At 57.6% G+C, this 27,086-nt stretch overlaps 2 protein-coding genes across 5 annotated transcripts in view; both read left to right on the forward strand.

The window, feature by feature from the left end:
• Nucleotides 1–3,049, forward strand: part of MTA1 (metastasis associated 1) — a 76,412-nt gene extending 73,363 nt beyond the window's left edge. For all 4 annotated transcript variants that reach the window (XM_027896566.1, XM_027896570.1, XM_027896568.1 and 1 more), the window contains one exon: nt 1,329–3,049. In XM_027896566.1, coding sequence (XP_027752367.1) covers nt 1,329–1,467 — 139 coding nt within the window. In that variant the 3' untranslated portion in view covers nt 1,468–3,049. The remainder of the gene's footprint in view (nt 1–1,328) is intronic.
• An 8,211-nt stretch (nt 3,050–11,260) lies between these two features.
• On the forward strand, nt 11,261–26,054 carry CRIP2 (cysteine rich protein 2). The gene is made up of 8 exons (XM_027896554.1): nt 11,261–11,380; nt 20,932–21,026; nt 22,952–23,009; nt 23,521–23,661; nt 23,853–23,921; nt 24,360–24,454; nt 24,738–24,795; nt 24,940–26,054. The coding sequence occupies exons 1-8, from the start codon at nt 11,338–11,340 to the stop codon at nt 25,005–25,007; spliced, it is 627 nt and encodes a 208-aa protein (XP_027752355.1). The 5' UTR covers nt 11,261–11,337; the 3' UTR covers nt 25,008–26,054.
• Nucleotides 26,055–27,086: the final 1,032 nt, after the last annotated feature.

The following is a 27,086-nucleotide window of genomic DNA, read 5'->3' on the forward strand; positions in this document are numbered from 1 at the left end:
AGCTCAGTAAGAATGTAACTCTTCCATTGACAAATAAACCAAACCAACCAACCAAAAACCCTCAACAACCAACAAAAGGGGTTTTTGGTCCCAGCAATGTTCACTAATCAAAACTGGGGGATAGGTGGCCGAGATGTGGACTGTAAAGCCTTTCCTCTCAGGTCTCATGGTAAGCCAAAAACTCGTTCCATCGGGAGCCTGCAAGGGAAGGCAGTGCTGCCTTATCAGACCCTCCTTGTTGCCCCAGTTCCTCAGCTCAAGGCTGTGCATAGTGGGTACTGGTGCACTACTCTTGTGAATATTTATTACTTTCCTCTCTAATCTCTATATGCCTTTGACCACTGCAACATCCTCTGTAAAAGAATTCCTCATTCATACACAGAACGTTTTTCATTGTTGCAGGTTTCTGGGGTTTGATGAGGGTTTTTTAGGATACTTCCTTTAGGTCTAAGCCTGGTATTGACAAAAAGAAACAAGCAGTCACTGTGTATTGTCTCTGTCTGACTTAGTTTGGTAATTTTAAAACTTTGGTGTATATCCTCTCTCCCTTTTCTCTCTCTCTTTTTCTTTCTCTCCATATGGAAAACGGCCTTCTGCATCTGATAAGACTTGTTGCCAGTCCTGTAACATATAGGGAAATCCTCAACAAATGCAAGATATGAATATTGCCCATTTTTGGGTTGGGCATACACAGTGTGGAAGAAATAAGAATAGGAGACACCCTTTTTAGTGTTCCCAGCATGGGGGAAAGGCTCCAGTAGTGCTTCACTGGTTAGGGGCCGTCATGGAGCTCCCCTGCACAGCTCAGCCTTGAGGCATAGCTCCATGTCGTGCTGTGGGTTTCCAGGAGCTGGGTGCTCCTGCTTGGGGCTGGGGAGTGGCAGAGTGCTCTGCATTAGCAGGTGGGAAGTGACCAGTGTTGCCAGAAGAGGTTTGGTTGTAACTTGGCTTTAGAAATTCACACAAAGCTGCCTCCAGCATGTCTGGCTGATGAAAATGAATTCAGAATAAATCAGTGGTTTAGAAACAGACTATCCTGACTATTTCACATGTTGCATTCACAGCAGTAGACCCTGGTCCTACAAGGCTGGACCAGAATGCCTTCTGCTCTGCAGGGGAAGGATTCTGAAACAGGGAATGCAATTTCTTCTTCATTGGGGGGTTTATAAATCAGAAAACCTAAGTTTGCAAAAAGAACCAGAGTCAGCCCACCCCGTTAGTGAGCAGCCCCTGCATGTGTAGGCCTGATTTCCCTTGGAGAAAGAGAGAAACCTATGCTGCCTTAGCATCCAGTCTCTGTAATCCCTTCCTTTCTTTGCCGTCTGCAGGAAAATCCGCAAGCTGCTTTCCTCCTCCGAAGCCAAGCGAGCCGCCAGACGCCCTTACAAGCCTATTATCCTCCGGCCCATCCAGACAGTGCAGCTCCGCCAGCCCATGAATGATGAACCCATAATCATCGAGGATTAACACACACCGAGCAGCGCTCCGCATGGCGGCGGATCTGCCCGACAGAATCTCCCCTCCAGTATCTACTTGAGTTTCTATGGCTACAGCATTGAACTAACTGTTGAAGAGAGGGAACTTTTGAGGAACTGTTTTGAATCTTTTAAAACCCTTAAAAGGAACTCAGCCCTGCTCTGAGCCTCTGACCACAGACTGCTCTCTCTCTGTCTCTCTCTGTCTCTCTCTCTCACGCTCTTTCCTTCTCTCTCTTTTTTTCTGTTTCTTCGGTTTTTTTGTTTGTTTTTTTTTTTTAATTTTTGGTAGCTTCTTTTTTCCCTTTTGCTTCTACCCCTTTTGTAGACAGGGGGAGGGAAAGTAAGTTTAACTTATTAAGAGAATGTGGACTAGTACTTTTTAGCTTTGTTTCCTCTTCTGATGTACGAAGAGCTAGAACCCTTCATTTTGTGACTGAGCTCTCATTGCAAAGCCATTTTTACGAGGCTGTGTTGTAAGATTTTTCTTTTCCTTTTTTTTTTCTTTTTTTTTTTTAATTTTGTGGACGGTGCCATTTTTTTATTTCATTTATATTATTTCTTTTGTAGATAAATTTCCAACCTTTGACTGCTATTTGAAAATAGGAGCTGAAAGCCAGCCCCAGGTTCAGCCAGTTTTCTTTGGTCCTGTCCCTTCTGTTTTTTGGATCATTTTGCACAGCCAGTTGTGCTCATGCACAAGACAGAACCAACTCAGGCTGAGAAAGGAGTGAGCTAAGAACTGAAGAACCTTGCAGGACATTACACTAACGTTGTGTGCAGTGGAGGCCAGGCTACCAGAATTAGGTGTCCTTACTGTAGTTGCTCCCTGGGAGATGTGGCCCGTGGCATTTCTCCCAGTAACCAGCAGCTTGTGTGCTGCCTTCTCTATGACACCTGGAATCCTACGTGCTGTTAGGCCACCAAGAGCCAGCAGTAGGCCCAGCAAGTGTAATGAATTGCTTTGCTCTGGCTCCAAGAGTCAAGTACACCAATGCCCAGGGACATTTTGCTTAGAACTCTGAACCTGTTTGTGCATCAGTGCTTTTGGACACGTTTCCCAGGATGAGACCTGGTTTCTCTTTAATTGCATTACTGTATGTTTCCCGTTTTGAAGGACTTTAAATTACAGATGGGTTTTCATTTGAACTCATTGTGTCTGAAATTAAGTGGTTTTTTTCCCCCTTGACATTTCTTGTGTTTGAGGTTTCTTGCATCTCTTGAACTTCTTACGTATTTGCAAGTCTGTATCATTTCTTTTTCATATGTCTTCTCATGGCAGTGCATTTGCTGAATGCCCTGCTTGGTTTTGAAAGGATGTAAACTATCATTTGCAACTTGTGCTGATCTGTACATGTACCTGCCTCAAGCAGACACAGCATGTAATAACCCCCAAGTCATTCCATATGTGTCAGCGGTGAGATGAGCCAAAGTTGTATTTGGGTTATCACAGTCCAACCGTGATTCTGTGCAACTCTGCTAACCTGCCAGGTTAGACGGAAAGGAATCCCCACAAAATGAAAACAATTCAGTTAACTTTACTTAATAAACCTGGAAAGTGAGCTTTTGTGAAACATCTGCTTTTTGTCTCTTGTGAAATAGCCGCCTCAGCTCGGGGGCCGTGTGCCTGGTGCTCGCACCTCTGCACCTTCCTTCCCATCCTGGAGCTGTGTTCTGCTCCCCAGTGTTTGTGCATCCCTGTGCCACTGGTGCTGGTGTGTTGTACAGGGCGAGAGTCACTCTCAGTTTGATTCCCCTCATGTGCAGTTTAAACATTTCCAGCGGTTCAGGCTCCCTCCTCAGCATCTCCCTCCCTCCTCCTCTGAGACGTGGCAGCAGATGCAGCGCCGGGGCTCTGAATGAGCCTTTTGTCCGCAGAGGCTCATGTGTCCTGCTGCTCAGGGCATGACTGGCATGTGGCAGAGGGAGATCCCTGGGGCTCAGCAACCCAACCCGGGGGCAGTTCTGTCATTCTGCGTTGCTACAGCCGGTCCTTGCTGGGACGAGCGGCACAGGCTCCATGTTTGGTCTCGTTTGCTGCTCAGCAGTGATAGGATTTACTCCATGGCTGTGAGTAACTGTGCAACTTGGCAGATGTAAGTGTATCCTATATTACTGGTCATGTTTCCCGTCCATAACTCAGAAGCGGAATGGGACAGCCATTCCTGAAGGATGTGCTAATCAGGAAGGGCACAACCAAAAGCCTCCAGGGCAAGGCACCAGTGACATTTGGCAGTTTTACTTTGTCTCCATCAATCTTTAGGATTGACCTTTTGTACTTGAGAAACGTTGCCAGGCACGGGAAGTTTTTGTAACGCTTTTCTCTGTGAGGGAAAGCTCTCATAGGGATTTCTTCCTGTATCAAAATGAAATCTGAATGCATCACTTTTAAATACTCCATGCCCAAGTTGGCTTCAGCCCCTCTGTGGTGGGATTTTGAGCCGATGCCTCCACGGTGGCAGAGGCCTGTGCTCTGCCTGGGGCTGGGGGAGCTCTGACACCCCGCTGTGCCAGAGTCTCTGCGCTGCGATTCCCGGTGGATGAACTATTGATGAGCCTGGCTGCACCGAGGGCTCGGGAACCACTTGGGGGTGCCAGCCCTGCAGTTTCCAACAACTTAAAAGCTTTCTTGGAGCAGCTCCAGAGATTGCTCTGGGAACGAGTCCAGGCAAGGAGAGAGCATGTCCTGTGCTGCCCTGACTTTGAAGGATCCTTGTGTGTCCTTCAGTAGGGATGCTGGTTTTTGGCGTGCGGTAGCAGACTCCACTGCCATGTTGTTTCACTGGCTTACGTTTGTACCAGCTTGGGAGGAGGGGTTGGAAGATACCTTTAGCAACGGAAGGAAAATGCTGGCTCTTGGGAAGTGCAGTGAGTGGCCCTGCCACTGACCTATCCAAGCCTGAGGTATCACTCTCTTAAGCCGCCTGCTGTCACTAAGTCTCTCCTGTACCAGCCTCTCCTGCGTTCACATTCATGTGCTGTTGCTGCAGGAATTGCCTTTAGTTATTCACCCCCCTGCTCTAGAGCCATGTAAAAATAAAACAACGTTCATACAGCTGGGGTACTGTCCCATTTTCTGTGTCCCTTCTGCCTCCTCAAGAGCCCCTGAGGTTGTCAGGGACACCTGCTGGGAGTTGCAGTGAGGGCTGGGCAGGCACTTGGGTGCTTTAGCTCCATCTGCAGAGCCTGGAGTTTGGAAGTGCTGGCCTGGAGCAGGTCAGGTCTACCACACGTGTCTCCAGGACGGAGTAAGTTTTGCAGCATGCATTTGGGTATTTTCCTTTAGCCATGTGTCCCTGGCATCCCCATGTTTCGTGTCCTTTCTTGCTAGCAGAGGTGGGAGCAGGCACATCACAGGCTCAGCTCCAAACCCTTGCAGAAGGCTGTGCTTCCTGCTCACGTGGATGGAGCATGCTGACCTCCAGACTCAGTACCACGCTTGCAATTTTACAGACTTAAAAGAAGCAGGAAGCTGGTCAGGAAAGTATTTAAAAAAACAAAACAGAAATCCAAACATTCCTAGAATATTTTATGCCAAAATGCTTTTGTTACAGATTTTGATTTTTTTTTTTTTTTAAGTTAACTTTGGTATTTTGGGAGCTCTTTTTTACATTGCACTTTCCATTTTACCAGCCTGTCAGTAGCAGCTCTCTGTGATCTCTGCTTTTGCTGCTGAAACATGAAGGCAGCGCCCTGACTGTAACAGCACTGCTGAAACAGTATAAAAAAAAAGACAAAGCATGACCAAAACTAACAATTCCGAACCTGGCATTCCTGCTGTGGGAGGAGGCTGTAACCGGGACACTACTGGAGAGTTGTAAAGCAAAATACACGCTGAAATTGCCTTTGAAATGGAAATTTGGAGTCGGTGCCAGCTCTGCTGCGGGCTCTGGCTCTCAGAGAGAGTGTTACACAAGCCAGACCTTGGGAAGCTGGAAAGGCTCTTTTGGATGGTCAGCTTGCATCATGGTGGAGCTGCCTCCCACTGCTGTAGGTGGAGGGGGCACTTACCTGCTTACAGGGGGATGTGGGCCTGAGCACTGGCATGGGGGGTGTGCCAGCCTGGAAGATTTCTGGGAAGGGCATGAATTAAATCTTGCAGATTTTGACTGGCTGGGGGAAGAAGGGGTTTGACACAGTTACAGAAACTGGACCCTGCATCTTTTCTGGTTTTCTTAATCCATCAAGAGGGCACAGGCTTAAAAACACCATTAACCCAAATAAGCTTTGGCAGCAGCTTTAGAGGAAGAAAGGAGATTGCTGCAGAAAGGCAAGTCGAGGCATGACAGTCCTCTCTAGCTGGCGAGGGTTTGTTTGGGGTTTTTCCTGTAAATGTACTTTTTAGTCAGTGTTTTTCTAGGTGAGCCTGCAAAAGCCAACAGTGATGGGATCTCATGTGATGCCCATCTCCAGGATATAAACATGTCTTTACTGTCCCCCCCTTCTGAGGGAGGAGGCTGGCATGGCCCGTGTCCTCATGTCCTTGCTGCCCTCTCTTCCCTCCCTGGGGGCTGACAGAAGGGTTTTGCCCTGCTCAGGCACCTTTGAAACCTGGTGAAAGACTCGGTCTCTGATGATCACGTTTTATCCATGCAGGGGGAGGAAATCTGCTGCAAGAAAAGGCACACAGTAAATTCACATGGGCTGTGGGCTGGGGGCTTGTCTCCACCTCCTCCTCAGCCTGGAAGAAAGTCAGGCGAGGTCAGGGTTGAAGCACACTTGATTCCTGCCCTGGGCTTTGCAAGTTCATTCACCACATTCCTGGAGTGAGTATGAATAACATAAATTCAGCATCTTTCTGCAGACAGCTTCCTCCCTTTCTGCCTGCGAGGGGACTCTCCACCTGGATCCAGCGCTCCGTGGGATGCTGGCAGCGTCACAGCGAGCAGATTTACAGGTCCTTCCTGCAGGGTTCCAGCCAAGTCGTGCTCGTTCAGAGATTTTCCATCTGAGCAGGAGCGAGTTTGTTCCCCCTGCCTGCGTCTTGGCTGCCCCTGGGCAGGACACGCAAGAGAGAGGAGCGTGCGGAGCGTGCGGACGAGGAGCCAAGCCGGGGCGTTTGTGCCCTCATTTCCCCGCATCCCAGGAAGGCTCCCCGTATTGTCATGGGGGCAAATGCGTCCTAACGGGCGGGTCTCCCCCCTTGTGATGCTGAAGAAGAAGAAGACTGTGCCATGGAGACATCACAGCACTGGTGAGGGGCTGGATTATGTGCGTCCAGCCCCAGCCCTACCCCAGGAGCTCGCTGAGAGCTGTGTCCTGCAGGTGGTGTGCACATGGGCCACAGGCAATGAAAGCTGGGCAGCCACTTTCCCCACTTTTCCTTCTGCTGTGCCAGCCCTCGGAGCTGTGTTGCACCATGGCTGGCCTGACCTCTGGCCACAGCATGTCCAGCAGGGGCCGTGGGACTGGGAGGGCTTAATGACAAACTGCCCTGAGCTGAACTTTGCCACTGAAACCTGGCTCTGAGCACAGCCTGTTCCCTGGGATAGCATTTCCTTCACGTGGAAAAGCTGGGGAAGAGCCACCAGTGCCAGCCACCCCTACACCTGGCCACTCTGTGCAGCCTGCCCGCTGCAGTCCTGCCACAGTGCCTGGCCCTGCCGGGGGTTTGAGTGCTGGTTTCTCCAGCTGTTTTACTGCCTTTTTTTGGTTAGAGCACTGCTGCTCCGGCACCGTGATCCTGCCTCACAGAGGCGTCATGCCTGCTCTGTGGAGGTTCACGTGCTCCACACCAAGTGCCTGCATGCTTGGCGTCTGCGTGCAGCCTGCTGGAATGCTCACCGGCCCTAGGTGGGCCGGCAGCCACAGCCCCTTGGGAAGGGGTCGGAGGGACAATGGGGACATCCATTCCAGGTTGCAAGGACAAGTGGGATATCTGTAAACCTGTTTATTGCAGGCGTGACAGTGCTATCGGCTGTGCCTGATAATGGCAGGACTCGGGTGCCTTTTAAAGGAGAGAAGCGACAAGTGGATGGTTGGAGCTCCAGATAACGGGCGCCGGGGCCAGGCGCTGACGTGCCGAGCCCTGGTCGGTGGCATGTGCTGCCTGACAAGAGCCAGCTCCTGCCAGCCCCTCGGCGTGCTCTTGCTCTGCTCCTCCATCTTCCCATCTCTTGCTAATCCTTCTTAAGCCCCTGTGCTCCCCTTCCCGAGCCGTGTGCTTATCCTACAGATGCCCTTCACCAGCGAGGCTGGGTACCCAGCATGTGTGGGCTGTCCCCGCTCCATCTGCAGCTGCGTCCCCACCCCAGCCAGCCCTGGGCTCCCTGTGTTGGGGGGTAGGTTTCCCCTGCTGCAGGCAGGCTGCCCTCCCATGCAGCCCCAGCTTGGGATGTAGGGCAGCCAGATCCAGGCTGGCAGGCACTGCGTATCCAGGAGGGCTGTGGAGAAAAAAAGGAAGAAAGAAATGTTTTGCCCGGTTTTGTGAAAGGCTCCTTCTGTCGCACCCCTGAGCAACCACAGGGAACTGCTCCCAGGCCACGAAGGGAGGCCCAAAAAGTTTTTCCATGAAACTCCTGCCTAACAGCAAAGACCAAGGCAAAATGCAGGCAGAGCTGGGGTAGCCAGTGGGCAGTGTGTGTCACTTGCATGGGTAGCAGCTGGCTGCTCTGCCATTTGTAACCAACCAGCGCCTGGTTGTGGGTGTGTCTGGGGGTGCGGGAGCTTTGGGGGTGACAGAGAGCTGCAGCGTGTCACCCTGGGGTGACCCGGTCATGGGGGACAGAGTGGGCTGGGCATGTGGGTGGTCTGCAGGCCATGCATGGATCACTGACCTCTGGGCACACCCAGCCAGCAGCAGGGTTTTTTGCCTTAACCTTTTTTATCGGATATTTTTTCCCCTCAGTCTCTTCTTGCCCTGTAACAAATCCAAGGGATCCTAGGTGCCAGAAAACATGAGAGAAGAGGAATGCTGTCCAGCCCCAGCTCCCCATATGAGCAGCTCTGTCTGGGTCCATGAGTTTTCGTGGTATGTATCTGAGTGAAGAAGAAAGAGCTGAGGGGCGTCAGCACAGGGAGGGGGATAGAGGTGAGCCAAAGGAGAAGCAGCCTGAGGGGAGTTATTCCTTATTTATTCCTTACTTTCCCTTAATCTCCGTGCAAAGCTCTCTGTTCGACCTGCCCTAGGCAGGGGTCCCAGCTTCGCACCTTTTGCAGGCTCCCAGTGGAGGCAATCCCTGCTCCAGGGCCAGGACAAGCCTGGTATGCTCAGCAAAACACTCCCTACATCTTGCAGCCCCCTCTGGGCTTAGGGGCAGTTGCTGCTGCCCAGGGTGGAGAAAAGCCCCCCCACGCCCCTGACGTGGGTAATTGAGGGCACAGCCAGATCAGCAGAGCTCCACCATGAGTGCCCTGCAGAGCGATGTGTGCTGGGCCAGGGAGCCAGCTGGCCACGGCAGCTCAGGAAATCCTGAGGGGGGCCGGCGCCATTGGAGGAAAATGGGTCACCTACGTCCATGGGGGTGAGGGCCAGGGGGATGGTCCCCTCGGCCAGGACACCCCCGGGCACTGCTGCACGCCAGAAACCTCCCATGGCTGCTGAAAGGCAGCTTTGTCACTCGCTGCCAGGGAAACTCCAGCTCGGCCCTTGGGCAGGGATGAGGGCCCACAGATTTCTGATGTAAAATGCATCCTTTGGTGAAAATTACTCCCCAGCCTGTCCCCTGTCTGGGGAGAGGCACAGCGAGGTCAGGGGTGTCCCTTGTGTGTCACCACACCATTGCCCACATCCTGCATCCCCCTGGCAGCACGCTGTCCTGTGTCTGGCACTGGGTGTCCTGTCCCCAGAAAAGCTGGGCTGTCCCTGCTTGCTCAGTCAGTGCCACCTAAGTCACCTGTCCCTGAGACAGCCCTGTCCTCGGTGCAGGAGCATGCTGAGCCTAAATCGGGGCAGATTAAGACACGACCAGCTAAAGCCACTTTGCTCCTGAACGAGCATATCCGCTTGGGATTTAGCGCATTTGCAGACAGGGATTCACACCTTTAGGTGATTTGTCTTAATTCCCCCCAGCTTCTATGCGTGAAAAGCCCTTGGCCTGCAAGAGCTGGGCTGGGTGCTCGTTCTGAAGCGTGGCAGAGCCCAGGCTTTCTCCTGTGGCTGCCCCACACATGCTATTGGATGGATGCAGCCTCCCTCCTCCTCCTCCTCCTTCTGCCCCCCCAGCCCCCACGGCTGGGAAATCAGCTGAAATTTCCTATGGATCTGGACAATTTAGACAGCAGACCCTTTTCAGGATGTCCCTCACAGTGCAGGAGAGGAGCTGTTGCAGGCACAGGGATGCTGCTGGTGCTGTGTTGGCACCTGTCTGCTGTCATGGGCTGCTTTAGGGCTGCAGATAGATGGGGTACCGCAGAGGGACCCACTAGAGTGCCATGGGGCTGTGCTGAAAGGGGCAGCTGGTCTCCCAGAAATCGACAGCTCCAAAAAAACCCTAGCTTTTGTCCTGCCCTGGTGGCTGCTGGCCTGGGCTGGGACATGTTGGCTCCATCGTGGGACACACAGGGCTTAGCTGCCCCTCCCAGAGGCTGTGAGGGGCTGGGGCGCCCCGGAGGCACCGCTGCCACCTGCCCTTGTGCAGGGACCCCGCAGGCCACAAAGCCACACATTGTTGTGACAGCAGCTGGGCGAGGAGTGACAGGGATGCCTGGGCTTTTTAACCCAGCAGGGTGCACGGGCGATGGAGAAACCCACTGTCGAGCATCCCAGTCCCCTCACCCCCATGCAACTCGCCGGCAGGGTCACCCTGTCCCATCCCGGAGCCTCGGGTTCCCTTCCTAAGCCTGTCTTTGCGCCGGGAGCCAGGCAGGCGCTTGGCAGCTGCACCAGCTGCCGGCAGAGAAAGGAGGAATTCTGTGACAATGGCGGCAGAGCAGAGCCAGGCTGCCGGCTGATGAATAATACAAGAGCTCTGCTTGCAGAGTGGCAGATGTCCTGTTTACCAACACCCGGCCCCAGCCTGCGGGATGGTGGTGCAGGGACGCAGCCCCAGAGCATCCCAGTCACTGGCCCTGCTGCCCCGCTCGCCTCCTCTGGACACCCCCTCCCCTGCGCCCCCCACGGCCCTCCCCATGGGGCAGGATCCGGTCGGGTGCAGGGGTTCTGCACCCCACCGTGGGTCTCTCCTGCCTCGCCATGGCTTCGTAGCTCCCAGAATATCCTCGCTATGGCTTCACGGATCCCTGAGCATCCCTTTGCAGCCAGAGGGGTTTTTGAGACGGGAGTTTCCATGGCAACGGAGCGGGATGGCGCCAGGAGCCGGGGGACGCGGGCGCTGTGGCCGGACAGCCGATCGGGGCTGGGGCGGGTCCGGGCTGCGGGGTCCCGCGGGGTCGGTGGGAGATGCCCGAGCCCCTCCGCGGGGGCTAGCCCGGGGCCAGCACCCTCCGCTCATGCCCCGGGGGTGCCTGCTGGCCGAGGCAGCCGGGGGTGCTCTCGGCCGGTGCCTTCGGGGCCGCTAAAAACCCACAAGTCGCGTCGCTTAATTGCAACTTGTTTATCGTGTTTTGTTCTGTTTTTTTTCCAGGGCAAGGGCAGTCGGGAACACGCGCGTGCCGACTTTGGACTTTCCGGGTGGGGGGCAGGACAGCGTGGGTTCTTTTCGCTCGCCAGGACCGGGCACCTGCTGCGCTGGGCCCGCGGCCGGCCGGGCCGTGCCGAGCCGTGCCGGGCCGAGCCGCGCCATCCGGAGCCCGTCCGTGCCGGGCCGGGCCGGCGCTTGTCGGGCGGCCCCGCCCCAGCTCCCCCCGGGCGGCGGCGGCGGCGGGGCCGGTGGGCGGGGGCCGGGCGGAGCGGGGCGCACAGCGCGGCACATCACAGCACGGCTCGGCACCGCGCCGCTCGGCTCCGCTCCGCTCTCCCGACATGGCATCCAAGTGCCCCAAGTGCGACAAGACCGTGTACTTCGGTGAGCGCATCTCCGGGGCCCGGCCCCTCGTCCCCTTCCCCGCGCCCAGGCGCATCGCCGGGACCTCAGCCCGGTTCTCCTGCCCAGAGCCGGCGCTCATCCCTGCCTTCCCCTTTCTCGAGTCCCGGTGCATCCCTGCCTCCTCTTTATCCCCCCCCGGGATGTGTCCCCACGCCCGCCCTCCCCATGGCCGGCGCATCTCCCGGTTCCCTCTCCACCGCGGCTCCCCGCGGGACGCACCCAGAGACCTGCCCAGAGCAGCTGCTTCTCCCCCAGAGCCCCTCCCGCAGCGGCCGCGAACCCTCTGCTGTGCTCCTCCGCCCCCCCCCCGGGACCCTCATCCCCGGGCTGTGCCTGGGGGTGCTACTGGCTGCCCCTGGGACAGGGGACACGAGGGGTGTGGGTGACAGGGGACCCCGGGCACCCTCCCTGCTCCCTGGTTCGGACATGTGCCCGCAGTGTGGGGTGCTGAGAAGGCGGTGGCTCACGTACCCAGGCACCTGCTGGCTTGGGTAAGGGAAACCCAGCCCACCCGACACGGCCGGGGTGCTGGGCAGGGAGATCCCACTATCCAAGGGTCTCTGAGGTTGGAGAAGCTGGCGGTAGCAGGTGCAAACAAAATCTTCTCCCAGCCAGTTTCTTTGATTCCCTGCAAGCCTAGCCCCAGGTGTGCCATTCACCCCTCCCTGTCTGGCCTCGCAGCCAGCCCTCAGCGGGCTGTTCCCATCTGGGCGAGCTAATTAAGGGTTTTGGGGTTTGTACGGGACTTGTTCAAAGGCAGCGCCCGGGCTCGGAGGTCCATCTTGGCACGCCCGTGGCTGGGTTAGGGCAGCAGCGAGTCCCTGCAGGTTTCCGAGGGCCCTGCTAGGGGTTGTGGCTGGTCAGGATCTTTGGGAACCGGGGCTGGGATGTGCCCCGTCGGGCACCCCGGGCTGAGCGCCGCCGCCCGGCTTGCAGAAAGCCGGGGGTGGGTGGGTGGAGGTGGGAGCAGGGGCTGGCCCTTTGTGACTCCCTGACGCTCCCCATGGAGCTGCCCCAGCCTGCTTCCCCCTGAGCGACAGTGCGCGGCCGGGAGCCTCCTGGGGAGTGGCCTGACCCTGCTAGGTGAGCACCCTCGGGGTGGGCACCCGTGGGACTGTAATGGAGGCTCAGGATGGATCCAGCAGCCCAGGTTGCCTCCTGGGACCTGCTGGCCTGGAGCTGCCTCCCTGCATCCGTCCCTGCCCATCTCCCCGCTGTGCTCCGAGGTCCAGCCCCTGTTGCCTCAGTGCGTTTGTTTGGTGAAGAAATACCAAAAGGCCCTGGTGGTGCCTGAGCATTGGAGGCATTGGTGCTTTCATTCCTTTCCGGCCATCTCCAAGTAAACACAGGGAAATAGGAATTTGCTGTCTTCCTCCTTTAAATAAACCTATTTGTGTGGGGGTGGGAAGGGCTCGGCCCCTTGGATGTCTTTCTTTGTGCGAATCTTTTCCCTTTTAAGCAGAAAATAGTGCCCGCCCAGCCAGCTGGGCACTGACCCGGGGTCAGAGTTGCTCCTCTCTCTCCAGGGATGAGCCTGCCCTGCGTGGAGGGGGTTGGGGCTGGGCTCAGGGACCCCCTGCCTTGCCTGCCGAGGCCGGGCTGTGCCAGGAGGTGAAGCACCAGCCCCCAGCAGTGCCCGTGCTCTTTCTCTCTCCCGGTCCTGGAGGCCTTGTGGGTCTCCTGCAGGGGTGGAACAGAGCTGTACCCCAGGCTGTGTGCCGTCTCTCTCTCCCCAGAAGGGTTTCTGTGGGTGCAGCGGTCCCTACCCAGGTCTCTGCTGCCTTGTGGCTCCCTGTTCCTGCCCCGCAAGGGGTGTTCACCTTGCCCTACAGGCAGGGAGGAGGCAGGTGCCTTGGCAGCAGAGGAGTGGCAGCCCCTATCCCACATCTTCTCCCAGGAACTGCCACTCCTGCTGCCCCTAAGAGAGACTGGGGCACGGGGCGGGGAGGGGGGGGGGGGGGATTTGAAACGGGAGCAAGCCAAAAACTTCTCCGTGCTTGGAGCTGAGATAGGCTAGAGCATGTCTGTGTTGATGCCTTGAGCTTTTCCTTGAGGAACCGCCCAGGCTCTGGCAGAACAAACCTGGGTCCGTTTATTCAAAGCATAAAGGCTAGATGCAAACTCTGAGCTGTCTTTCCGGGACACGGCTCCTGGGCTTTCCTCCTGATGGACCGCGTGGTTTGGTGGGAAGGTGATGGCAGCTCTGCGTCCAGGGTTTGGTATCGCTTGTGAATTCCTCGGCTGACCCGAAGCTTAACGGGGAGGTGATTCATAAAGCCCCGCTTGTTCGGGACTCTCCTTGCCTGTGCTGAATGAACGCTGGCAGCTCGTAACTTCTCGAATGCCTGGGATTGCAGCCGTGGGTCATGTGTGAGAAATGCCACCGTGTCCTGTTCCCAGAGCAGTGCCAGAGCGGCTGCCCAACGCCAGCAGTCGTGGGTACCTATGGAAAACTCATTTCCAGCATGCCTGTTGCTTCATGCTCCCTGGAAAAATCCAGTGGGCTCCTCCCTGTGCAGTCAGGAGGATGTGGGCGTTTCCTGAGCTACAGAATGAGCTTTTTTTCTTTAAAAAGCACAGGGAAATATAAAAATAGTTTTTTGGCTTTTTTTCTTTTTTTCTTTTTTTTTTTTATAAAGCGGGCTGAGGTCTGTGACATTGTTTCCAGGAACCGCCGGGGCTAACTTTACCGCTCTGGGGAGGTTGGCGGGATGAAGTGAATGTTTAACCGGAGGAGCAGCACTGCTGGCGGCTGCAGGGTCGGCTCCCATCGCGCTGGCAGGTGGCAGCAGCCTGCGATTGGGTTTAGGTTATCACTTCTGGCAGGAAGCTCCGGAGGGACTGGAGTCTCCTGCAGCCAAACAGCCACACATTTCCCTGGCTCCCTTTTGCACTGCTAGCCTTAAATGAGTTTTGCAGGGTCACCGGGAGCCCTGGCCAAGCCTTTCCGCCTCCTGTCCTTTCTTCCCAGGGAACTGCGGGGGACTGCAGCAGCAGGGGGTTTCCTATTTTCCCATCCCAAGCACGAGGCAGGGAAAAGCCCTGGGGATGTGGCAAGCACACGTGCAGCGGGGTCCAGCACTGGGCGGCTTTTGGGGAGCTCACTGCACATGCTGGGGAGTGTGAAGGCTGCTGGGAGGCTGCTGCACTGTTTGTTTGGAAAGGGGCATCCTAAAAGCAAGTGGGAGTCACTCATTAGCCCTCCAAGCTTGTCCCAGCTGTGTCTGCAGCCGTAGATTGGTTTGCTGGTGGTGTGCCAGAGGGGGACTAAGGACATGGACACATGCAGCTGGGAAGCAAGGAGGGTCCAAGCCCAGCATGCTTCAAGGGGCCCGCAGCAGATGCTTGGCCCCATGGATTGCAGCAGGGCACGGGGTGCCATGAGGTGTAGGGTGCTCTCCCTGCAGAGCACTGCATTGGCAGGTCAGCCCAGCGAAATTCAAGCTGCAGAAGCTGCTCTGCAATTAATAAGTAACCGCTGTCCTTGGCTCCAGGCACTGGCTGTTGGGAGACGGTGGGGCAGGAGAGGCAGGAGGGCTTGATTTCCTTTACAGCTGTCCCTAACAAAGGAAGCGGCTCTTCAAGTGCAGCCGGTGTAGCCGTTGGCCCTGGCTAACCAGCACGGAGCTGGCTGGGCTCCTTGGAGAACCCTCTGCTCCCATGTCTCGGGGTGGCTGCTCTTGGAACGAGTGTAGACCTTGCAAAGTGGTAACTAAGGATGCTCCAGTTCCCTGCTCCCCGCGCAGGGCCCTGCCGGGGGGAGGGATGCCTCTGTGGGAAGCCTGAAGAACAGGCTGATTAGCATGAGCTTTTCCCTCAGGAAAATAGCATGAGCTGTAGAAAATGATCTGTGAGAAGGTGGGATGGGATGGTGTGAGGTCTGGATCCCCTCACTCTTGAGTGCTGTGCTTTGCTGGAGCTGCTGGGGCTCCTGCACAGTGTGGTGCCGGCATTTCCAGCTCTTGGGAGGGGTGCTGTTCCCGGTGCCGTGGGTGCTGGAGGCTTGGGGCTAGCAGGCAGTTCTCTGCAAGCCTGGCTGGCCCTGAGTGACCACTGTTTGGTGCCTGCATTAGGAAGTCCTGCACCCATGTCTCAATTACCAAGACAGGCAGAGATCTTTGTGTTCCTGTCCTCCTTCCCTGTCCCTGGCAGGAGCACAGGGATGGGGAGAGGCGAGGTGATGGGACTGGAAAGGAAAGGCAAGGAAAGGCGGAGCAGGAACGCCTGAACAAGAAGTAATGGAAAATCTGTCACTGCGATGTTGCAATCGAGTTTAGAGCCTGGAGTGTGTGCCATGGTGCCATTTTTGGCTATGGTGAGATGGTGGTGCCCACTGCTCCTGCCAAAGGTCTTGAAGCAGCCAGGGAGGTGATGGTAGGGGATGGATCCTGGCACGTGGATAGGGGGAGAACCTTCCCACCAGCTTGATGTGCACTTGCTGGTGGGGAGCACCAGTGCTGCAGATGCCCCTTTCTGAGCATCCTCTACCACTGCTGACTCTGTTGCCCACAGCCCAGGGCCAAGCCTTGTTTGGAGCTGTGGGGAGGCCAGCAGGGTGGGGAGGTGAGTAGTTGTGGGGCTGGAGGGGCTCACTTTGACAGGCTTAGCTTCTTCAGCATGTCCCAGAATCCTGCTCTTGCCAAATGGGCCAGGAAACTGTCTCATCCCCCTGGCACTGCCTTCCAGAGGTGGCATCTCAGTGTGCAGAGGGACCACTGTGCTCTGGACCAGCAATTACCCAGGGAGTGGTTTGCTTGTGTGCCTGTGTGTGCCTCCCCTCAGTGCTCTGCCCCCCTGGTCGTGTGGAGGGCAAGGGGAGCACCCCAGGCTGCTGGGGTTCCTGCTGCTGGTCGGGGTCCTGCCTGCTGTGCCTCACATGTGGGGCTGCTGTGCAGCTGGAAAGCAGCTGATTTTTAGGGCTCAGCCCTGGCTGAACCCAGTGCCTGGCTAGAAACACTGCTGGTCCTCTCCCAGCACAAACACAGACGCAGTTGAGCTGCCTGACCTCAGATGCATTCTGTGCAGATGCTGCTTGCTGAAGCCCTGGGGAAAACAGAGAGGGACTTGCTGGAGGCTGCCCTGGTCCTGTGAACCAGAGCGGGAGGTTGGAGGCTCACAGCCAGAAAAGTGCCTGCAGTAGGTGAGGTTCTATCAGAGGAGAGGCAAGGAGCAGGGGCGTGTACAGGAGCCATGCTGTGCATTAGGGCTGCATCTGGAAATCAGACAACTCTCCCTTGCACCCAAGTGACTCAGCTACGTGGGGGCTTGGGTCCTGGGGATCTTGTCTCTCCAGTTGGCTGGAAGTGGGAGCCCCTGCCTGGGATATTCCTTGCTCCCCCTGGGCTGTGCTCTGTGGTGAGGCTGTACTGAGCTGGCTTTGTTGTGCACTTGGAGGGAGCCCAGCAAGCGAGTGGCTGGGGCTGGAGGGCTGCCTTGCCTTGCCTTGCTGCAGGGAAGCTAAATATATATGTCTTGGCCACAAAATCACGGTGCGGTGTAACCGTCAGCACCAGCTGTGGGATGGCTGCCTGGCCGTGCCTGAGGAGGGCAGGGGTGGGGACAGGGTGAGGGGCCTGGGAAGGCAATGCAGACCCTTTGGCAGGGCAGCATGGCTGGGATATGGCGTGGCAGGAAATCCTTACACTGTCCCTCCACCTTTTTCATCTCCCGGCCACTTTGCAAGGAACCCGAGTTCTCAGCTTTGTTTTCATTTACTCGGCTCCTTTCCCTGCACTTTTCTCTCTTATTCATTCCTTTGTGTTCCCAAGCAACTTGCTCGTGTTCCCAAGCAACTGCTTTGAAGTGTATCTGCTGTCGGTCTGACAGCATCCCTCTTCTCCAGGGATGCCTGCCGCTGGATCCCTGTGAGGATTTGCCATCCTTATTGTCAGACTGGGCTTTGTCAGCCCTTCCCTCTGCCCTTCCAGGGCTGTGGTGGGATGGATGGGGCACAGCCCAGCCCTTTGCAGAGACGCAGCTGCAGCTATGGTTGCTTTTGCTGAATAAGCCTCCGGCTGGGAGCAGAGCTGACGTCAGGCTGTGGAAATACCTGTGCGAGAGCCTGGAGCTGGCTCGGTGGAGCCGGCGGCACAGAAACTGGGAGGAGGGATGCTCCCTTCCCATCCCGGGAAGATGCGCTAACCTCTGGCCTGCACCAGCTGCCTTGTCTGGGCACGGCAGATAATTACGAGATGAGCTGCGTTGTCTCTGGGGTGGGGCTGCCGCGGAGCTATGGGAACAGGCTGCCTTGACAGTCCCCTCGGCTGCTTTCCCGCTCCTGGCCTCTTGATTTTACCCAGCTCTGGTGCTGTCCCTCGTCAGTGTGGGCTACACCCCCCCGCGGAGCAAATCCGCCTCACAGCTACATCCTGCGGCCGGGCACGTCCCCGACCCTGCATTTCCCCCGGGGAGACGTTTATTATGGATGGGCAGCCAGTGCCCACCCACGGCGAGGTGGGTAACCCAGGGCAGGCAAACCCCGAGTCACGCACGTGTGGCAGAGGCCAGATTCCTGCAGCCACGCACCCGTAACTCTGCCCTTCCGGAGGGTGCTGCACCGCTGGTTTAAATTCAGCTGGCTCGAGTGCAGCATCTTGCCCGCGGGCTGAGTGTGCAAGTGCGGGGTCCAGCAAGCAGAGCAGGATGAGCGTGCACTCTGCGTGTTGCTGGGAGGACGGGGCATGGCGTTCAGTGGCAGAGGCTGAGTGTGGTGCGACATCTGCACCGGAGCCCGGTGCCATCCCCCGCTCCCTGCGCGGAGCTGGATGCAGCGCGGGCACAGCTTTGCCTCAGGATGCTTTCGCAGTGCCTATGGTGGGGTTGCGGAGCGGGGCTCCCCCCAGCAGCGGGAGGATGTGTCCAGAGACTTTTCCTCTGGAGCTGATGCAATGCTGGAGCAGATGTGGCCGGGTGACAGGAAATCTGGGCGCTGGTTCTTTCCCTCCGCAGTGATTTATGGGATGGCGTGTCCGCGGGCGTGACGCCGCTGCCCTGGAAATGGGCTGGGGTGGCTCCAAGCTGCTTCCTCTGCTCGGCTCGAACAATGCCTCCTGGAAAGCCATCCCGGCTGTGCCGGTCCCGCACGCGTCCCCCGGGAGTTCTTGTTTGCAGCCAGAGGATGCCTGACCAACCTCTGCGTGGCGTTTCCATCAGGAGGCAAGCGGCAGCCCCCGTGGTTCCCGGGCTGTCCTTGTGCCCCGGGAGCACGATGGTGCCCTGAGCCACCTCTTCCCTCCTGCCCCATCTCCTGCCAGGGACTGTGGGTGGCAGTGAGATCCCTCTTACCCTGCGCGGCCCGGGGATGCCTTGGCGGGGGGTGTTCATCCCTTAGGGAGGAGCAGGGATTTACAGCTGCTGAAATATTACGGAGGGGGGACGTTGGAGGGAGCATCTCCTATCGCGGGAGCAGGAAGGAGCTGGCGTGGGCTGTGGCCGCCTGTAATTGCAATGACCTCTGGAAAACATCCGTCGGGAGCTTCCTCCTTGCTTTGTACCCAGGGCCATGAAGGCGCTGGGTCGCGGTGGCGGGGGGAGCTGGGGGTGACGCAGCCGCAGCGCAGCCTGGCCTGGCTGTGCATCCACTCTGACAAAGCCGAGTGGTTCTTTGGCCCTGAGCCCCTGGCTCAGCTTTCAGTCCATCACGCTCTGTTTCCCTCCCCGGTCACCCTGGGGAGGGACCTGATCCTGCCAGGGAGGGCTGGGAGGATGCAGGGCTCCTGCCATGGCCCCATGGCAGCAGCACGCAGGGATCTCTGTGTCCCCCTTGCTTTTGGGGAATACTTGTAGCCTGGGAGTGGTCCTCTGCTCCCGGAGACGGATGAGGGCTACAGAGGAAAGGAAGGGCCCCTTCCTCGTGTGCTGCCTGCTGTGAGAGGCTGGGAGATACCCTCCTGAGTCCCTGGGCTTGGGGGCAGCAGGAATTTGCCCTGAGCTTTTGGCAGGCAGGCACAGACCCTGGCTGTGGTGGGGCATCGCTTCACCCATCTGGGTTTGATCCAACAGCCTGTACCCATGTGTGGCATCACCGTGAGGTGGGTTTGGAGCTTCTCCCAGCTGATGCCAGTCCCCCAAGTCCATCTTCAATGTGCTTGATTGGGGACACTCTCAGGGGTCTCCCTTGCACCCTGGTGCAATGACTGGCTCTGTCCCCTAGTGCTGCCCTCACCTGCTACTGGCCACCCTGGTGTGTGCTGGGATTGAATTTTTGGGTGGTGATGGCATTGTTTTGGCTTATCTTGGCCCTGTGGCGTGCCCTGGACGCAGCTGTTTGCCTTGGGAGGAGGGTGGCTCTGGAAACCCGGACCTGCCCTCGAGGAGCTCTTGACCCTCATCTTGACCTGATGCAAACAGGTGCCATTTACTGAGGTCCTCAGGGGGGAAACCCGATATCCTAGGGGAGGTCTTATTGTACAGTGGGGCTGGCTCTGATTGCGCTTTTATTTGCTTGTTAAGTATTTTATCTGGCCCTCCTGATTTAGTTTTACGGTGGCTTTAATGGGCTCACACTGTTTTCCAGCTGTCTCTGCACATGTGCAGGGGAGGGAGAGGGCAAACAGGAATTGGTGGGGGGCACAAGGCAGCCCTCAGCCCCTTAGGGGCTGAAAAGGAGAAGGGATGGTGCAAGGCTGGGGATGCAAGGAGCACTGGCAGCCTGTGCTGCCTCCCAGGATGCTTCTGAAGACATACGGCTTGGGGCCAGCCAGAGGGATTGTATTCCTTATAACCAGTCTCAAAGCATTTGCCCTCCCTGAATTAGCCCACTGATACTTTGAAACTGTTTTCAGTGCCAGCGGAGAGTTGCTCCGCAGGTTCCTGGCTGTGCATGGATGGTGTCTGAGCACCCAGATACCTGCACGCTGTGCCTGTTCCCGGGTGGGAAGTGAGGGGAGAGCACCCTCACACCCAAGGGACAGGTGTTTTCCAGGGCCAAACGTCCATCCTGCGTGACAGAGGAGGCTGTCTGTCATCATATCCTCCTGGGAGCAGCTCTGGCTGAGGGCTGGAGCTGTGGCTGAGGCTCCCTGGGGAGCCCGAGCAGCTGGGGGTGTGTGTGGGAGGCATGACTAAAACGGGCGGGGTGGGCATGGAAACGCCAAATATTTGAATGGGAGCAGAGTCATCCTGGGTAACGCGGTGGGTAAAAATAGACACAGGGAGTAGGAAGGAAAACGCTACCGTTGCTGGACTGGCTCGTGGGAAAGGGTGTCTGTGGGATGGCAGCTGGGTGGGTGTCCTGGTTTCAGCAGGGGTAGAGTTAATTTTCTTCCTAATAGCTGGTGCAGTGCTTAGAGAGGGTCAGAGGCTGGGGGGGCTGTATCCATGTCCCTCACGGCTGCAGGGACCCTGTGGGCTGCGGCAGAGTGGTCCCTGGTCCCTGCAGTGTGGCCGATGTGTGCAGTGTGCTGGTGATCAGCCCCTGTCAAGTGCAGCGCCCCTCATGTGCAGCCTCCTGAGGTGCCTGGAGCCTGACTTCCCCAGGGGCTTTAGCAGGTGCTGGACAGTGGCTTACCCCTCGCTCGTGTTCCCTGCAGCCGAGAAGGTGTCCTCCCTGGGCAAGGACTGGCACAAGTTTTGCCTGAAGTGTGAGCGCTGCAACAAGACTCTGACCCCAGGCGGGCACGCTGAGGTAAGAGCTGCTGGGGCAGACGGAGTGGGAGCTGTGCTGGCATGGGGAGCCTGGTAGGTTCTCCAGCACCCCAGCGATGGGGACTCCCAGGAACAGGGCTTGGGCAGGTGTTTGATGCCATGTGGATGGGCTGTCCCTGTGGCATGCGAGCCCAGGAGTGCACGCTGTGGCTTCAAGCGCTGCTGCTGCAACTCATGGTGCTCCAGAGCTTTCTGCACAGCCCTGAAGAAGCCACAGAGTGGCACTGGCACCACATGTGGTGTCTCAGCTGTGACACTTGGGTGTGTGCTCCGAGCAGCTGTGGCAGGGCTGGGCATACCCTGGTAAGCACTGGAAACAGCTCTGTGAGCTGGGCAGGCTTGTTTGGAGCATTGCACAGGCTTTGAAGGCGAGTGAGTGCTGAGAGCCTGCGCTGACCTGTGGTTAAAAACACCAAGCGTGGGGATGCCTGGGTTGTCATGGTGATGCGAGCTTGGCAGTTGTGCTCTGTGTGCCTTGGGGCTTGTGCTGGAGTGTGTTGCCGCTGCCACTGCCCAGCACTTGGGAGCATGACAGTGCCATGCTGGCGGTGGCAGGTGCTCAGGCTTGGGAGCAACTGTGTTTTTCCTGCGTGACACCCCAGCATGACACCCAGTGCCCTGAGTTTGCACAGCACCTGTCATGCCATGGTGTCACCAGCTCTTTAGCATGGTTTTAGCAGGCAGCACAGCTGGGGAGCAGGCGGTGGTAGCAACAGCTAGTGGGGGAAGTGGGGCCTGTCTTACCAGGGAAAATGGGGCTGCATGGGTGGATCTGTGCTTCAGGCAGGGTTAAGCCCAGATTTGCTGCTTCTCCATATAAGGTTGGATTCTGCTCCCGTGGGGGATGGCAGCCAAGCCCCCACCGACTGCACTGACAGCAGATTTGGCCCTTCCCTGCTATTTCTCCCTCCTTTTGGAGGCTAGATTGGAAAGGTGTCACAGGGAGACCAGTTAAATGTTTACCCTCTCCTCTGGCATGGTAACGCTGCAAATACACTGATATTTATGCCTTGCAATATTTTATAGCTCCCTTTGGCCAGCCCACAGCCTGCTCACTCCCCAGGCCTTACCTCCAGCCATCCCAGCCCTCGCCTTTGGCACAGCACTGCACAGGGAGGCGAGGGAAGGGGCTGCACCTCTACTCACCTACCACCCTGCCCATTTTGGGCACGGAGTCCTTGCCTTGCAGCAGAGGGGATGGAGGGTGGGAGCACAGGGCAGAAGCGGGGCTGAGATGCTGAGTGGAGCTGAGCAGGCGTTGGGATGGGTTCCTGCCTGAGAACATTTGTGGGTTTTCTAGACAGGGCAGTGTGTGTGTGTATGGCAGCTCTGCTGGCCCCCTGCTCCATCCACAAACACTCTTTCTTTTCTCTTGGACTCTGTTCCAGCTGGCCCATGAGAAAGGGCTGTGGGGAGCTCTGGGGCTTATCGCCTGCTTCATGCCTTCCTGTGATAATCACCCCAGACGATAGTGGGGCCGATAGCAGCTGGGCTGGGACCAGCGCCCACGCAGGGCCTCTGATCTCAGGCCAAGGCAAGGGGGAGGCGAAGCTCAGTGCTCTCATGGTGCTTTGTGCCCCCAATAATGGCCTGACTGTGCACAGGATGCTGAGAGAGCGAAGTGATACCTTGCTGGGTCCTGGTGGCACACCACTGGGTCAGGGCTCAGAGATGCCTCCTGGCTGAGCCAGCGAGGTGCTGGCACTCCATCCCCGTGGCATGGCACACACAGAACAGTCTGAGTGTTTATACTGGTGGAATCTCTGAATCTCAGACCTGCAGCTGGGTGTGTTTTGGGGTGTTGGCAGGGCCATGGTGGTCTCTGAACACCAGTGGGGGATGAAAGCAGTCCTGTGGGAACTGTGGTCACTGCTCAGCATCCTAACACTAACCCTCTCTCCCCAGCACGATGGGAAGCCTTTCTGCCATAAGCCCTGTTATGCTACGCTCTTTGGTCCCAAAGGTACGTCCATGCCCCCCAGCCCTGTGCAGCTGTGCTCAGGGCTGCAGGAGGGGCCAGGTCCCCTCAATCCCCACTGGCGGCCCCAAAAACAGCCCAAGAGCCAGGCTAGCATGGGCTGAGCATCAGGCCAGCAAATTGCAGTCCCAGCCCTGCTGTTCTGTTGTGCAGAGGGAGAGGAGAGCTGCTGGAGGGAGGAAGCGAGGGAGGGAGGGAGGGAAGAAAAAAAGGAGGGAGGGAGGGATCCATCCTGACAGCTGCCTTTTTTTTTTTTTTAATATGTAGTTTGTAGAAAACAAATTCCCATTCAGACAGAAGGTGGAGTCACTCTCCTATCCCAGATGTGGCTGGAGAAAGCCTGGGTCAGGAGAAAACAAGGCAGGGCTGAGATGCAGCAGTGGCTGAGCTGGCCCTTGGCTCAGTGGGGCTGGGGGAGGTGGGACAGGGGGCTGGGGGGAGGATGGCGATCCCGAGTGCTCCCAGGTCATCGCAGTCTCTTTCTGCCCCCGTGCAGGGGTGAACATTGGTGGCGCTGGGTCCTACATCTATGACAAGCCGCAGATCGAGGGGCAGACCGCGCCGGGACCCATCGAGCACCCGGTGAAGGTGGAGGAGAGGAAGGTGAATGCTGCACCTCCCAAGGGACCCAGCAAAGGTGAGGGGCAGGACAGGACAGGACAGGCGGCCTGTCCCTTCGCCCTGTTGGGCAGCCAGTCCAAAGCCACCTCATTTGGCAGTGGTGTGAGGTGCAGTGTTTGGGGCGGGGGATGAGGGTCTTCCATACCGGTGGGTCCTGGCTGAGGTGTCCCACCACTTCCCATGCCCATGACCTCTTTTTTTTCCCAGCTTCCAGTGTCACCACCTTCACCGGGGAGCCCAACATGTGCCCTCGCTGTGGCAAGAGAGTCTACTTCGGTAAGGTGGTGAGCAGGCAGTGGGTGAGCTTTGCAGTGGCATGGCCCGCAGTGCTGCGGCTCCGTGCAGGGGCCCTGGGGCATGCAGAGTGGCTGGGATGGCGGCTTGGGGTTGGGAGCGCAGAGGGATGTGCCTGAGGAGCCTTCAGGGGTGGGTCCTCTTGGATGTATTCCTGGGTGCAGGGCTTTGTCTGCGTCGTATCCCCTGCTGTGACCTCCCATGTGGTAATAGCTGTCCTTGGCCACCATCTGTCCCCTGCAAGGCAGCAGAGGGGGAGGAGAGATGTGGGAGGCTGGGTTGCACAAGGCTCTCTTGGGATTTTGAATGTGGAGGTGATATCCCCACATGGATGGATGTGCTCCCCCTGAGCTTGGGGAGTGCTCCCCTTGAACATGCTGCAGCGAGCCGGTGTGACCTTCCCTCCTTGTCCCACTCCAGCCGAGAAGGTGACTTCACTGGGGAAGGACTGGCACCGTCCCTGCCTACGCTGTGAGCGCTGCAGCAAGACACTGACCCCGGGAGGCCATGCTGAGGTAAGGGTGTCCCAGCCCCAGGATCCCTGGCAGCACACACGGGGATTCCAGTGGCGTACGGCTGAGCTGAGCTGTGCCCGGCCGTCCCATTTGGCATCCCCTGCCTTTGCAGGAGGGCAGGGCTGGGAGGAGCAGCTCCTCAGCTCCTGGGGAAGTGCTGGGGGTGCTGGGCTGCCTGCAGAGATGAGCAGAGCAAGGAGACATGCCCAATTAGGGGGATATGTCCTGGGGACTGGATTTTCCTTGACTCTGGGTGACATGTTTCTCTCTCTGCCCCACACAGCACGATGGACAGCCATACTGCCACAAGCCCTGCTACGGAATCCTCTTCGGGCCAAAGGGTGAGTGCCTGGGGGCACGTGGGATTGGGAGCCAGTCCAGGAGCACGTGCCCTGCCTGGGCTGCCACTCTCGATGCTCATGTCACTGCCCAGAGGGGACATCTTCCACCTGGGTCCTTACCTTCTTGCATCTTCCCTTGTGCAGGTGTCAACACTGGAGCTGTGGGAAGCTACATCTACGACAAAGACCCCGAGGCAAAGAACCAGCCCTAGATGGCATCCCCCCTCCTGCCTGCCTGCACGCTCTGTGCCCCCGTACTAACCTCCTGCTCACAGCCAGAGCAGACCCTCACCAGGCTGGCCACGGAGCTGTGCCCTCTCTGCTGTCTCCACAGCCCCGCCCCTGGGTTATATATCATAGTCTTTAATATAAGCTTCAGTGTTTAAAGGCAAAGATAGAAGGTATCTCTGGTGGTTCCCAATGCGCCCTGCCCTCCCCAGCCCTCCCACCAGCCCTCCCAAGCATGGGAGGCAGCAAGGCAGGTGTGGGGATGTCACCGTGCACAGGGGACAGCAGGTGGCACCCAAGGGACTCGGGATGGGGGGAAGGTGGTGGCAGGAGGGTGCTCCATGCAGTCTCACAGTGCTTGGGAATGGGGGCTGGGGATCAAGGTGCCCAGCCCTGTTCCTCACCAGTTGCTGGGGTTGTGTGCCATCTGCAGCTCTGCCCTTCTGACCATCCCGGGCTCCATGCCTTGGTTTCCTCTCTCCCCAGGGTCCACAGCTGATCCTCTCCACTGTTGTGTCTGGCACCTCCCTACGTCCCCATCCTTGAGTCCCTGTAGGTGCACCCAGGAAAGTGCCCAACCTGCTCTGCTGGCTGGTTTAGGTTGGTGCCCTCCCCAGCCTGCCCCCCCTCGGAGGCAGAGCCTGTGCTGGGGAGCACCTGGCAGCTGCAGCCCTGGTGGACTGGGCTCTCCCCACCTGTGGAGGACAGAGCGCATTGGGTCGGAGGCTTGGCAGCGGGATGCCCGCCTGCTTCCCAGAGCCTGAGGTTTCTCGTTGTTTATTTATAACCAGTTGTAAATGTGCCCCTTGCTTTGGAGAATGACACGTGCCCCCATCTCACCCATCCACCCCTGTGCACACCCCCCCCTGCTGCTGCCCAGGAGGCCAAGGAGGGGCCGGTGTGGGGACCCACAGGGGCAGTGAGCCCTGGGTGCCAACATCCTTCTCTCTCCAGGCTCCCTGTGCTGCTGCAGGGCTGACTTTTGTTATTTGCTGACAATAAAGGTTTTGAGAGATGCGTTGTGCAGCTCAGCTCTGGGCGGAGGCGGGGGAAGCTGTGCGCATCACAGAGCATCCCTCTGGTCCTAGGACAGTGTGGAACCCTGCCACTATGATCCTACCCCAGGTGGCTCCTCCTGGGGCCCCAGCAAGCAGCCTTAGCATCAGCTGAGCCTTAGCTGCCCAGGCCAGAGCTCCTCTGGGTGCAGCAAAAGCCACGGCTGCTCCTTAGGCTGTGAACACAATGGGCTTGTAGGAGGCTGTGCTGCCCCGGCAGCTGGGAAGGGATGGGATGGGATCTCTGGCTTTGGAGGGTGGAAGACTGTTGTGAGAGAAGTTATGGAGCAGGTGACACTGTTTTCCCTAGCTTGGGCTTGCTCAGCAGGCGCAGTACCGGAGCAGGGCTGCCAGTGGGAAATCTCAGCCTGGCAGCAGCAGGGCAGGAATGCGGGGTGGGCCACTCTCCATCCCTGACCCCTGGGGGCTGCCAGGTCCCCAGCCAGATACCAGCACCGCTGCCAGGGCTGGTTTTAGACATCTAGCTATTCCCCCTAGGAGCTCGGTGTCTGGAGAGCAAGACACAGAGACTGGGGCTGCCAAGGCAAACACCAGCTCTGGGAACCGCTGCTCCGGCTCCTCCCTTCAATCACATTCTTGTAAGAGCCCGGTTATGCTGCCTGCTGGCTGTGCCCCCTGGGGACCTAGGCATCCCTCTGGCCCCGTCAACTGGGGAAAACAGGGACCTGGTGGTCTCTGCAATGTCTTGCATCCTTGGAGTAGCCCCAGCCCGGGAGCTGCTCCACTGCCATGAAGGAGAAGGGGAGGTGGTTGCCAGCCACAGTCCCTGGCCTTGCTCCTCACCTGGGCACAGCTGGGAAATGCAGTGGGCACTGCAGAACAGGGACAGCAGGGAGCCTGTGGCCGCAGCGACATTCCTGGGCTTGGGCAGAGCAGTGGGGGCGAGAGCCGCCGGCTTTCACCTCCCGGCAGCAATCCCAGCAGCATGAAGCCTTTTCCCAGGCACAGAGGGCTCAGCAGTGCATTTCCTGGGCCGGGGAATGGACT

Source organism: Empidonax traillii, unplaced genomic scaffold (assembly GCF_003031625.1).
Source record: "Empidonax traillii isolate 1590-97213 ecotype Southwest subspecies unplaced genomic scaffold, ASM303162v1 scaffold502:size815047, whole genome shotgun sequence".
In the NCBI taxonomy this organism is placed as follows: Eukaryota; Metazoa; Chordata; class Aves; order Passeriformes; family Tyrannidae; genus Empidonax; species Empidonax traillii.